This window comes from Procambarus clarkii, chromosome 56, assembly GCF_040958095.1.
Source record: "Procambarus clarkii isolate CNS0578487 chromosome 56, FALCON_Pclarkii_2.0, whole genome shotgun sequence".
Taxonomy (NCBI): Eukaryota; Metazoa; Arthropoda; class Malacostraca; order Decapoda; family Cambaridae; genus Procambarus; species Procambarus clarkii.
The window spans coordinates 3,538,029-3,550,525 of record NC_091205.1 but is presented as its reverse complement, the minus strand read 5'-3'; the positions used below and the strand labels follow the sequence as shown (position 1 = coordinate 3,550,525).

The 12,497-nt window shown below is 54.5% G+C and overlaps 1 protein-coding gene across 1 annotated transcript; it reads left to right on the top strand.

Moving 5' to 3' along the window:
• The first annotated feature begins 2,139 nt into the window (after nt 1-2,139).
• Nucleotides 2,140-12,034, top strand: LOC138353054 (uncharacterized). The gene is made up of 2 exons (XM_069305693.1): nt 2,140-2,160; nt 11,333-12,034. Exons 1-2 carry the CDS (start codon nt 2,140-2,142, stop codon nt 12,032-12,034), a joined length of 723 nt encoding a protein of 240 aa, XP_069161794.1.
• The last annotated feature ends 463 nt before the right edge of the window (nt 12,035-12,497 follow it).

Below are 12,497 nucleotides of genomic sequence, written 5' to 3'. Positions count from 1 at the left end.
TTTACTGTACTGCTCTGACACAGGGTAACACGGTAAAATATTGTCAGTACAGTAAAATATTGTCAACAATCATTGATACAATGTTACTGAATGCGCACTCAGGATGTAAATAACTTTCAACGTATGTTTCTCCGTCTTCGTGTTAGCATCTCCTGTCAGCATGCCATAAATTGTTTTCATTATGCTGGAAGTTATTCATTCTATACCAATCTCTCTGGTTCCGGCTCCAGTTGGTGCGTGATACTAGGCCATATGTGGCCGTCCAATGTTCCTGTTGGTGCTCTGTCTGGTGGCCTCAAGCACCACCATAACCTGAAGTACCACATGTAACAAGGGTTTCATGCTTCGTCTATAATCATCGGAAAATGCGATGATCTTGACAGATGGGTAATAAAACCTTCATGGTTCGTTCGACTAAACCTATGCAATAATTCATTCTATATTCGTGCCACAAGGTGCTTACCACCTGGATGACGTTCTGTCATTGGTTTAGGTTTAGCAATACATTGAGATCACTGCCTAGTCTTTCATAACGACATAATACTAAAAAGATGATTGAATCCTAGCATTCTCCAATTGAAGAAACATAATAAATTCTAATTATCTTTGTTGATCTATTTCCTGGTGGATGTGCCTCACGACAGATAAAGAAAATAATCATATACATTTATCTCTTCAACCTGTCTGTGTTCTCTGCCTTTTCTAAAGTCACTTGGAACCGAGTCATCAACAAAATTTTCCAAAGTTGCCACAGAGGCAGACTAATTGAGTATTATAGATGTGATTGGTCTGAAGATGATTACAGATGGTGAAACTCTGAACCCTTAGTATTAGTGGATACAACATAGACATTGTCCGGCTGTATTCTGATGTTTAATTTTATTGTTCTGCTGGTACGACACCATATGAACTGGTTTGGGTTACAGTGTGATGAATTATATGGAGAAACACAGCCCGGAAGTCACTGAACTTCTCTGTTAATTAAAATTTTAATCATAATTATTAAGTATTATGATCAGATATATTTTTATCAATTATTAAAAAATTGGAATTAAAGTACAAAAAGCGTTTGACATAATTATTAACAGCACAAAACTATTTCTGAGTTACCAAGTACAATGTTCCCTCATCTCTCTCAAATTCTCATCTCTGATCTCATCGCTCTCATCACCACAATGTCCTCTCATCTCTCTCATCACCACAACGTTCCCTCATCGCTCTCATCACCACAATGTTCCCTCAATCTCTCATCATCACAATGTCCCCTCATCTCTCTCCTCATCACAATGGTCATCTCCCATAGCGATCCACCATACTGGGTTGCGTCTCAGCTCTGGTGCCTTTCGTTCGACTCCCGCAACCTGTTCTCGCACTTTCGTATAGTCAATATTGACTTATTAAATACGTGCATTTGTGACATACTAATTTATTGTGAATATTTTAGTTTACCTTGAAAAGCTTCATAGAAAACACCGACCTTACCTAACCTTCTTAGTATATTAAGATAAGCATCTTATTGCTTTGTAATTACATTTATTACTTAACCTATTATAGGTATAGGTTAAGTAATAATTGTAATTACGAAGCAATAAGATGCTTATCTTAACATACTAAGAAGGTTAGGTAAGGTCGGTGTTTTCTATGAAGCTTTTCAAGGTAAACTAAAATATTCACAATAAATTAGTATGTCACATATGCACTTATTTAATAAGTCAATATTGACTGTAAGAAAGTGCGAGAACAGGTTGACTCCCGCCCTCAGTTTGTATGTTGACACTGGCTTTCTCTCTCTCCAGGACCGCCGTGATCGCTACTGTCTTCGCTATCATGCGCGGTCCTTTCAACATCCTTCCTCTCGTCTTTGTCGTGCTTTGACTTGTCCTCCTCCTGTAGCTCCTGTTCCTCTTCATTGTCTCCCTCGATCTGTCCAGTTATCTCGCTTACAGGATTCTCTTTCTGTTCATATTTCTAATGTTTCTCCTCATATTGTTCCTTCCTTGCCTCCGTGGAGAGTCCCCCTTCCCAAGTTTTGTACGTCTTTGACTTGTATTACTAAAGCCTTTACCCCTCCAACAATTCTGAAAAGCCTCTTCCTTGAGCACTTTACTTCGCATTCCCAATCTATTTCCATCTTCACCGATGGGTCAAAGTCTGCGGACGGTGTGGGCTACTCTCTTGTTTTTCCTGACCGTACTTATATGTCTCGCCTCCCTTCGGAGGCTAGCGTCTTTACGGCGGAACTTTATGCTATTCTCTATGCTCTCCGTCTCTTGCTTTCTCATTATCATTCCTGCTTTGTGGTTGTAGTTGACTCTCGTAGTGCCCTCATGGCTCTTGGGTCCTTTAATCCTGTCCATCCGGTGGTCATCGAGATTCAACATTGGCTGTTTCTTATTTCTAGTAAATTTAAATCAGTACAGTTTTGCTGGGTTCCCAGCCATATTGGTGTTTCTTTCAATGAGCGTGTGGATGCTGCCGCTAAGGGAGCTATCCGTTCTAGTCCCATCTCCTGTAAAGGTATTTTATTCCTTCATCATTGCCCGTTGGCAGGATTGTTGGTCCTCTGTGGTTAGTAACAAGCTGCGTACTCTCAAACGTAGTGTGTCCCCGTGGCCTTCCTCCTACCACCGTAACTGGCGATGGGAAACTGCTTAGCACGGCTGCGGGTTGCCCATACTCGCTTAACCTATGGTCACTTAATGGAGCGCCGCCCTGCTCCTTATTGTCCGAATTGCATTCTCCCTCTTACAGTTGTGCATATCCTTGTTGAATGTCTTGACTTCTAGGACGAGCGTGTGTCTTGCTTTCCGACCGTCCCTCGCGGTCACTTGTCCCTCGGTAGAATTCTAGGTGAATCGGATACTTTTGATATCGTTCGCCTTATGCGTTTTTGTTCTCGTATTGGCATTCTTGGTGATATTTAGCGCCCTCTGATTATTTCGCACTTTGATGCTGCTACATAGCCTTCCCGGTTTGGTGCCTTCTTTTGATAATTACCTTACCTTACCCATAGTGATCACTGAGAGTGTTGACGAGGAGAGCGGATCGCTTAAAATCTCCTTCAAGGACTTCAACTCCAATATATAATATCTATTACACAAACACTAAATGGGAAGTCATCAAAGGATTCCAGCATTTATTTCACTAATCGGCTGTAAAAGGCTTCAACGTTCTAATTCTGGTAAAAGGTTCTGATCACAACATTGCATGATAGTTTGAGCGTCTTAGGAACTACACCGTCGGGGAGTTGATCATGTTGAGGTTACATCAGTCAGACGGGGGAACAACCCGTGCTGTATGGTCTTAAGGAGCACCCACGGGCCGTAACTGAAGACCTTGCTGAGCAAAATATAGTATGGTTGAAAGTGTGTTAAGTGGGAGAGAGCGAGAGAGTTGGCGTCGCGTTCACTCTGTGGTGTGATGTCTTCGGTGACTTTATGGGATGTAGACTCCACTAGCATCAATATACACAATGGTTAATACACACTAGCATGACTATACATAAAGATGAATACACACCAGCATGAGTATTCACCAGCATGAATATACACCACCATGAGCTTACAACAGCATGAGTATACACCACCATGAGTATACACCGGAATGAGTATACACCACCATAAGTATACACCACCATGAGTATACACCAGCTTGAGTATACACCACCATGAGTATACACCATCATGAGTATACACCAGCATGAGTATACACCAGCATGAGTATACACCATCATGAGTATACACGAGCATGAGTATACACCACCATGAGTATACACCACTATGAGTATACACCACCATGAGTATGCACCAGCTTGAGTATACACCACCATGAGTATACACCATCAAGAGTATACACCAGCTTGAGTATACACCACCATGAGTATACACCATCATGAGCATACACCAGCATGAGTATACACCACCATGAGTTTATACCAGCATGAGTATACACCACCATGAGTATACACCGGAATGAGTATACACCACCATAAGAATACACCACCATGAGTATACACCAGCATGAGTATACACCATCATGAGTATACACCAGCATGAGTATACACCACCATGAGTATACACCACCATGAGTATACACCATGGGTATTGAAAGAGTGTGCAGGAGCACTTTGCTTGCCACAGTCCATAGTATACAGTAAGTCACTGGAAACGGGATACCTACCAGAAATATGGAAGACGGCTAATGTAGTCCCAATATACAAAAAGGGTGACAGACAAGAGGCACTGAACTACAGGCCAGTGTCCTTAACTTGTATACCATGCAAGGTGATGGAGAAGATTGTGAGAAAAAACCTAGTAACACATTTGGAGAGAAGAGACTTCGTGACAACCCATCAACATGGGTTCAGGGAGGGAAAATCTTGCCTTACAGGCCTAATAGAATTAATTCTACGATCAGGTGACAAAGATTAAACAAGAAAGAGAAGGATGGGCGGACTGCACTTTTTTGGAATGTCGAAAAACCTTTGACAGAGCACCCCCATACAAAGCTGATGCATAAGCTGGAGAAACAGGCAGGAGAAACTGGTAGGGCGCTCTAGTGGATAGGGGAGTACCTAAGCAATAGGAAGCAGAGGGTTACAGTGTGGGAGTGAGACCTCAGATTGGCGTGAAGTCACCAGTGGAGTCCCACAGGGCTCTGTACTCGGACTTATCCTGTTTTTGATATACGTAAATGATCTCCCAGAGGGTATAGACTCATTCCTCTCAATGTTTACTGACGACGCCAAAATTATGAGAAGGATTAAGACAGATGAGGACAGCTTGAGGCTTCAAGAAGACCTGGACAAGCTGTAGGAATGGTCGAACAAATGGTTGTTAGAGATAAACCCAAGCAAATGTAATGTAATGAAGATAGGGGTAGGAAGCAGGAGACCAGATACAAGGTATCATTTGGGAGACGAAATACTTCAGGAGTCAGAGAGAGAGAAAGACCTGGGAGTTGATATCACGCCAGACCTGTCCCCTGAAGCTCATATCAAGAGGATAACATCAGCGGCATATGCCAGGTTGGCTAACATAAGAACGGCATTTAGAAACTTGTGTAAGGAATCTTTCAGAACATTATATACCACATATGCCAGACCAATCCTGGAGTATGCGGCTCCAGCATGGAGTCCATATCTAGTCAAGCATAAAACTAAACTGGAAAAAGTTCAAAGGTTTGCCACCAGACTGAGAGGTATGACCTACGAGGAGAGACTACGAGAATTAAATCTCACTTCGTTGGAAGACAGAAGAATTAGGGAGGATATGATCACCACATTCAAGATTCTCAAGGGAATCGACAGGGTAGATAAAGACAGGTTATTTAACACAAGGGGCACACGCACTAGGGGACACAAGTGGAAACTTAGTGGCCAAATGAGCCACAGAGATATTTGAAAGAACTTTTTTAGTGTCAGAGTGGTTGACAAATGGAATGCATTAGGAAGTGATGTGATGGAGGCTGACTCCATACACAGTTTCAAGTGTAGATATGATATAGCCCAATAGGCTCAGGAACCTGTACACCTGTTGATTGACAGTTGAGAGGCGGGACGAAAGAGCCAGAGCTCAACCCCCGCAAGCACAACAAGGTGAGTACAACTAGGTGAGTACACCACCATGAGTATACACCACCATGAGTATACACCAGCAAGAGTATACACCACCATGAGTATACACCACCAAGAGTATACACCAGCATGAGTATACAGCACCATGAGTATACACCGGCTGCGAATGATACTAGATTAAACGTATGGGTTACTCTTCTATATAACAAAGAAGTTTACCCGGCGGTGCCCGGGGTTGTTTGTCCTTACTCCCTCCGTTTGCTGCCCCCATCTCCCCCTTCCTCCCCATCTCCCCCTTCCTCCCCCATCTCCCTCTTTCTCCCCCATCTCCCCCTTCCTCCCCATCTCCCCCTTCCTCCCCCATCTCCCTCTTTCTCCCCCATCTCCCCCTTCCTCCCCCATCTCCCCCTTCCTCCCCCATCTCCCTCTTTCTCCCCCATCTCCCCCTTCCTCCCCCATCTCCCTCTTTCTCACCCATCTCCAGCTCTGTCCTCTGTATCTCCTTCTCTCTGTTCCTCTCTCCATCCTTTTCTTCCCTCCTAACCCATCCTTTCCTACATCACCCACTCTTCCCCCCTTCTTCACCCTGCACCCCTCTCACCCACCTTCACCCTGCATCCCTCTCACCCCCCTTCTTCACCCTACACCCCTCTCACACCCCTTCTTCACCCTGCATCCCTCTCACCCACCTTCACCCTGCACCCCTCTCACCCACCTTCACCCTGCATCCCTCTCACCCACCTTCACCCTGCACCCCTCTCACCCACCTTCACCCTGCACCCCTCTCACCCACCTTCTCCCTGCACCCCTCTCACCCACCTTCACCCTGCATCCCTCTCACCCACCTTCACCCTGCACCCCTCCCACCCACCTTCTTCACCCTGCACCCCTCTCACCCCCCTTCACCCTGCACCCCTCTCACCCACCTTCACCCTGCACCCCTCTCACCCACCTTCACCCTGCACCCCTCTCACCCACCTTCTTCACCCTGCACCCCTCTCACCCCCCTTCACCCTGCACCCCTCTCACCCACCTTCACCCTGCACCCCTCTCACCCACCATCTTCACCCTGCACTCCTCTCACCCACCTTCACCCTGCACCCCTCTCACCCACCTTCTTCACCCTGCACCCCTCTCACCCACCTTCTTCACCCTGCACCCCTCTCACCCCCCTTCACCCTGCACCCCTCTCACCCACCTTCACCCTGCACCCCTCTCACCAACTTCACCCTGCACCCCTCTCACCCACCTTCTTCACCCTGCACCCCTCTCACCCCCCTTCACCCTGCACCCCTCTCACCCACCTTCACCCTGCACCCCTCTCACCCACCATCTTCACCCTGCACTCCTCTCAACCACCTTCACCCTGCACCCCTCTCACCCACCTTCTTCACCCTGCACCCCTCTCACCCACCTTCACCCTGCACCCCTCTCACCCACCTTCACCCTGCACCCCTCTCACCCACCATCTTCACCCTGCACTCCTCTCACCCACCTTCACCCTGCACCCCTCTCAGCCTCCTTCTTCACCCTGCACCCCTCTCACCCACCTTCACCCTGCACCCCTCTCACCCACCTTCACCCTGCACCCCTCTCACCCACCTTCTTCACCCTGCACCCCTCTCACCCCCCTTCACCCTGCACCCCTCTCACCCACCTTCACCCTGCACCCCTCTCACCCACCTTCTTCACCCTGCACCCCTCTCACCCACCTTCACCCAGCACCCCTCTCACCTCCCTTCACCCTGCACCCCTCTCACCCACCTTCTTCACCCTGCACCCCCTCTCAGCCTCCTTCTTCACCCTGCACCCCTCTCACCCACCTTCACCCTGCGCCCCTCTCACCCACCTTCACCCTGCACCCCTCTCACCCCCCATCCTTCACCCTGCACCCCTCTCACCCACTTTCTTCACCCTGCACCCCTCTCACCCACCTTCACCCAGCACCCCTCTCACCTCCCTTCACCCTGCACCCCTCTCACCCACCTTCTTCACCCTGAACCCCTCTCAGCCTCCTTCTTCACCCTGCACCCCTCTCACCCACCTTCACCCTGCGCCCCTCTCACCCACCTTCACCCTGTCTCAAACTTATTCTCTCCCTTCTCTCGTTCCTACTTTTGAACATTCCACCTCTTCTCACCTGATCTCCTCACCCCGCCCCGTGACCCACCTGATCTCCTCACCCCGCCCCGTGACCCACCTGATCTCCTCACCCCGCCCCGTGACCCACCTGATCTCCTCACCACGCCCCGTGACCCATCTGATCTCCTCACTCCGCCCCGTGACCCACCTGATCTCCTCACCACGCCCCGTGACCCACCCGATCTCCTCACCCCGCCCCGTGACCCACCTGATCTCCTCACCCCGCCCCGTGACCCACCTGATCTCCTCACCCCACCCCGTGACCCACCTGATCTCCTCACCACACCCCGTGACCCACCTGATCTCCTCACCACGCCCCGTGACCCACCCGATCTCCTCACCCCGCCCCGTGACCCACCTGATCTCCTCACCTCGCCCCGTGACCCACCTGATCTCCTCACCCCACCCCGTGACCCACCTGATCTCCTCACCCCGCCCCGTGACTCACCTGATCTCCTCACTACGCCCCGTGACCCACCTGATCTCCTCACCCCGCCCCGTGACCCACCTGATCTCCTCACCCCGCCCCGTGACCCACCTGATCTCCTCATCCCGCCCCGTGACCCACCTGATCTCCTCACCCCGCCCCGTGACCCACCTGATCTCTTCACCACGCCCCGTGACCGACCTGATCTCCTCACCCCGCCCCGTGACCCACCTGATCTCTTCACCACGCCCCGTGACCGACCTGATCTCCTCACCCCGCCCCGTGACCCACCTGATCTCCTCACCCCGCCCCGTGACCCACCTGATCTCCTCACCCCGCCCCGTGACCCACCTGATCTCCTCACCCCGCCCCGTGACCCACCTGATCTCCTCACCAAGCCCCGTTACCCACCTGATCTCCTCACCCCGCCCCGTGACCCACCTGATCTCCTCACCCCGCCCCGTGACCCACCTGATCTCCTCACCCCACCCCGTGACCCACCTGATCTCCTCACCCCACCCCGTGACCCACCTGATCTCCTCACCCCACCCCGTGACCCACCTGATCTCCTCACCCCACCCCGTGACCCACCTGATCTCTTCACCTCGCCCCGTGACCGACCTGATCTCCTCACCCCGCCCCGTGACCCACCTGATCTCCTCACCCCGCCCCGTGACCCACCTGATCTCCTCACCCCGCCCCGTGACCCACCTGATCTCCTCACCCCGCCCCGTGACCCACCTGATCTCCTCACCCCGCCTCGTGACCCACCTGATCTCCTCACTACGCCCCGTGACCCACCTGATCTCCTCACCCCGCCCCGTGACCCACCTGATCTCTTCACCACGCCCCGTGACCGACCTGATCTCCTCACCCCGCCCCGTGACCCACCTGATCTCCTCACCCCGCCCCGTGACCCACCTGATCTCCTCACCAAGCCCCGTGACCCACCTGATCTCCTCACCCCGCCCCGTGACCCACCTGATCTCCTCACCAAGCCCCGTGACCCACCTGATCTCCTCACCCCGCCCCGTGACCCCCCTGATATCTTCACCACGCCCCGTGACCCACCTGATCTCCTCACCCCGCCCCGTGACCCACCTGATCTCCTCACCCCGCCCCGTGACCCACCTGATCTCCTCACCCCGCCCCGTGACCGACCTGATCTCCTCACCCCGCCCCGTGACCCACCTGATCTCCTCACCCCACCCCATGACCCACCTGATCTCCTCACCCCACCCCGTGATCCACCTGATCTCCTCACCCCGCCCCGTGACCCACCTGATCTCCTCACCCCGCCCCGTGACCCACCTGATCTCCTCACCCCGCCCCGTGACCCACCTGATCTCCTCACCCCGCCCCGTGACCCACCTGATCTCCTCACCCCACCCCGTGACCCACCTGATCTCCTCACCCCGCCCCGTGACCCACCTGATCTCCTCACCCCGCCCCGTGACCCACCTGATCTCCTCACCCCGCCCCGTGACCCACCTGATCTCCTCACCCCGCCCCGTGACCCACCTGATCTCCTCACCCCACCCCGTGACCCACCTGATCTCCTCACCCCACCCCGTGACCCACCTGATCTCCTCACCCCACCCCGTGACCCACCTGATCTCCTCACCCCACCCCGTGACCCACCTGATCTCTTCTCCTCGCCCCGTGACCGACCTGATCTGCTCACCCCACCCCATGACCCACCTGATCTCCTCACCCCACCCCGTGACCCACCTGATCTCCTCACCCCGCCCCGTGACCCACCTGATCTCCTCACCCCGCCCCGTGACCCACCTGATCTCCTCACCCCGCCCCGTGACCCACCTGATCTCCTCACCCCGCCCCGTGACCCACCTGATCTCCTCACCCCTCCCCGTGACCCACCTGATCTCCTCACCAAGCCCCGTGACCCACCTGATCTCCTCACCCCGCCCCGTGACCCACCTGATCTCCTCACCCCGCCCCGTGACCGACCTGATCTCCTCACCCCGCCCCGTGACCCACCTGATTTCCTCACCCCACCCCATGACCCACCTGATCTCCTCACCCCACCCCGTGACCCACCTGATCTCCTCACCCCGCCCCGTGACCCACCTGATCTCCTTACCCCGCCCTGTGACCCACCTGATCTCCTCACCCCGCCCCGTGACCCACCTGATCTCCTCACCCCGCCCCGTGATCCACCTGATCTCCTCACCCCGCCCCGTGACCCACCTGATCTCCTCACCCCACCCCGTGACCCACCTGATCTCCTCACCCCACCCCGTGACCCACCTGATCTCCTCACCCCGCCCCGTGACCCACCTGATCTCCTCACCCCGCCACGTGACCCACCTGATCTCCTCACCCCGCCCCGTGACCCACCTGATCTCCTCACCCCGCCCCGTGACCCACCTGATCTCCTCACCCCGCCCCGTGACCCACCTGATCTCCTCACCCCGCCCCGTGACCCACCTGATCTCCTCACCCCTCCCCGTGACCCACCTGATCTCCTCACCCCGCCCCGTGACCCACCTGATCTCCTCACCCCACCCCGTGATCCACCTGATCTCCTCACCCCGCCCCGTGACCCACCTGATCTCCTCACCCCGCCCCGTGACCCACCTGATCTCCTCACCCCGCTCCGTGACCCACCTGATCTCCTCACCCCGCCCCGTGACCCACCTGATCTCCTCACCCCACCCCGTGACCCACCTGATCTCCTCACCCCGCCCCGTGACCCACCTGATCTCCTCACCCCGCCCCGTGACCCACCTGATCTCTTCACCCCGCCCCGTGACCCACCTGATCTCCTCACCCCGCCCCGTGACCCACCTGATCTCCTCACCCCACCCCGTGACCCACCTGATCTCCTCACCCCACCCCGTGACCCACCTGATCTCCTCACCCCACCCCGTGACCCACCTGATCTCCTCACCCCACCCCGTGACCCACCTGATCTCTTCACCTCGCCCCGTGACCGACCTGATCTGCTCACCCCACCCCATGACCCACCTGATCTCCTCACCCCACCCCGTGACCCACCTGATCTCCTCACCCCGCCCCGTGACCCACCTGATCTCCTCACCCCGCCCCGTGACCCACCTGATCTCCTCACCCCGCCCCGTGACCCACCTGATCTCCTCACCCCGCCCCGTGACCCACCTGATCTCCTCACCCCGCCCCGTGACCCACCTGATCTCCTCACCAAGCCCCGTGACCCACCTGATCTCCTCACCCCGCCCCGTGACCCACCTGATCTCCTCACCCCGCCCCGTGACCGACCTGATCTCCTCACCCCGCCCCGTGACCCACCTGATTTCCTCACCCCACCCCATGACCCACCTGATCTCCTCACCCCACCCCGTGACCCACCTGATCTCCTCACCCCGCCCTGTGACCCACCTGATCTCCTTACCCCGCCCTGTGACCCACCTGATCTCCTCACCCCGCCCCGTGACCCACCTGATCTCCTCACCCCGCCCCGTGATCCACCTGATCTCCTCACCCCGCCCCGTGACCCACCTGATCTCCTGACCCCACCCCGTGACCCACCTGATCTCCTCACCCCACCCCGTGACCCACTTGATCTCCTCACCCCGCCCCGTGACCCACCTGATCTCCTCACCCCGCCCCGTGACCCACCTGATCTCCTCACCCCGCCCCGTGACCCACCTGATCTCCTCACCCCACCCCGTGACCCACCTGATCTCCTCACCCCGCCCCGTGACTCACCTGATCTCCTCACTACGCCCCGTGACCCACCTGATCTCCTCACCCCGCCCCGTGACCCACCTGATCTCCTCACCCCGCCCCGTGACCCACCTGATCTCCTCACCACGCCTTGCCCAAACTGTCAAGTATTTGCACCATACCCCTACTGGTTTGCAACCCAACCACACGCCACATATTAGTTAATTAGCCCGCCACACCCTAGACACTAATCACTACCACAACCACACCCCAGATACTAATTACCACCACAACCACACCCCAGACACTAATCACCACCACAACCACACCCCAGACACTAATCACCACCACAACCACACCCCAGACACCAATCACCACCACAGCCACATCCCAGACACCAATCACCACCACAGCCAAACCCCAGACACTAATCACCACCACAACCACACCCCAGACACTAATCACCACCACAACCACACCCCAGACACTAATCACCACCACAGCCACACCCCAGACACTAATCACCACCACAACCACACCCCAGACACTAATCACCACCACAACCACACCCCAGACACTAATCACTACCACAGCCACACCCCAGACACTAATCACCACCACAGCCACACCCCAGACACTAATCACCACCACAACCACACCCCAGACACTAATCACCACTACAGC

What these genes read in the sequence shown, in the direction of transcription:
- LOC138353054 (XM_069305693.1), top strand. Translation starts at nt 2,140, where the DNA reads ATGGGTCAAAGTCTGCGGACG. An exon ending in TGGGTCAAAGTCTGCGGACG is followed by an intron (nt 2,161 to 11,332) that starts GTGTGGGCTACT and finishes CTCCTCACCAAG; the next exon opens with CCCCGTGACCCACCTGATCT.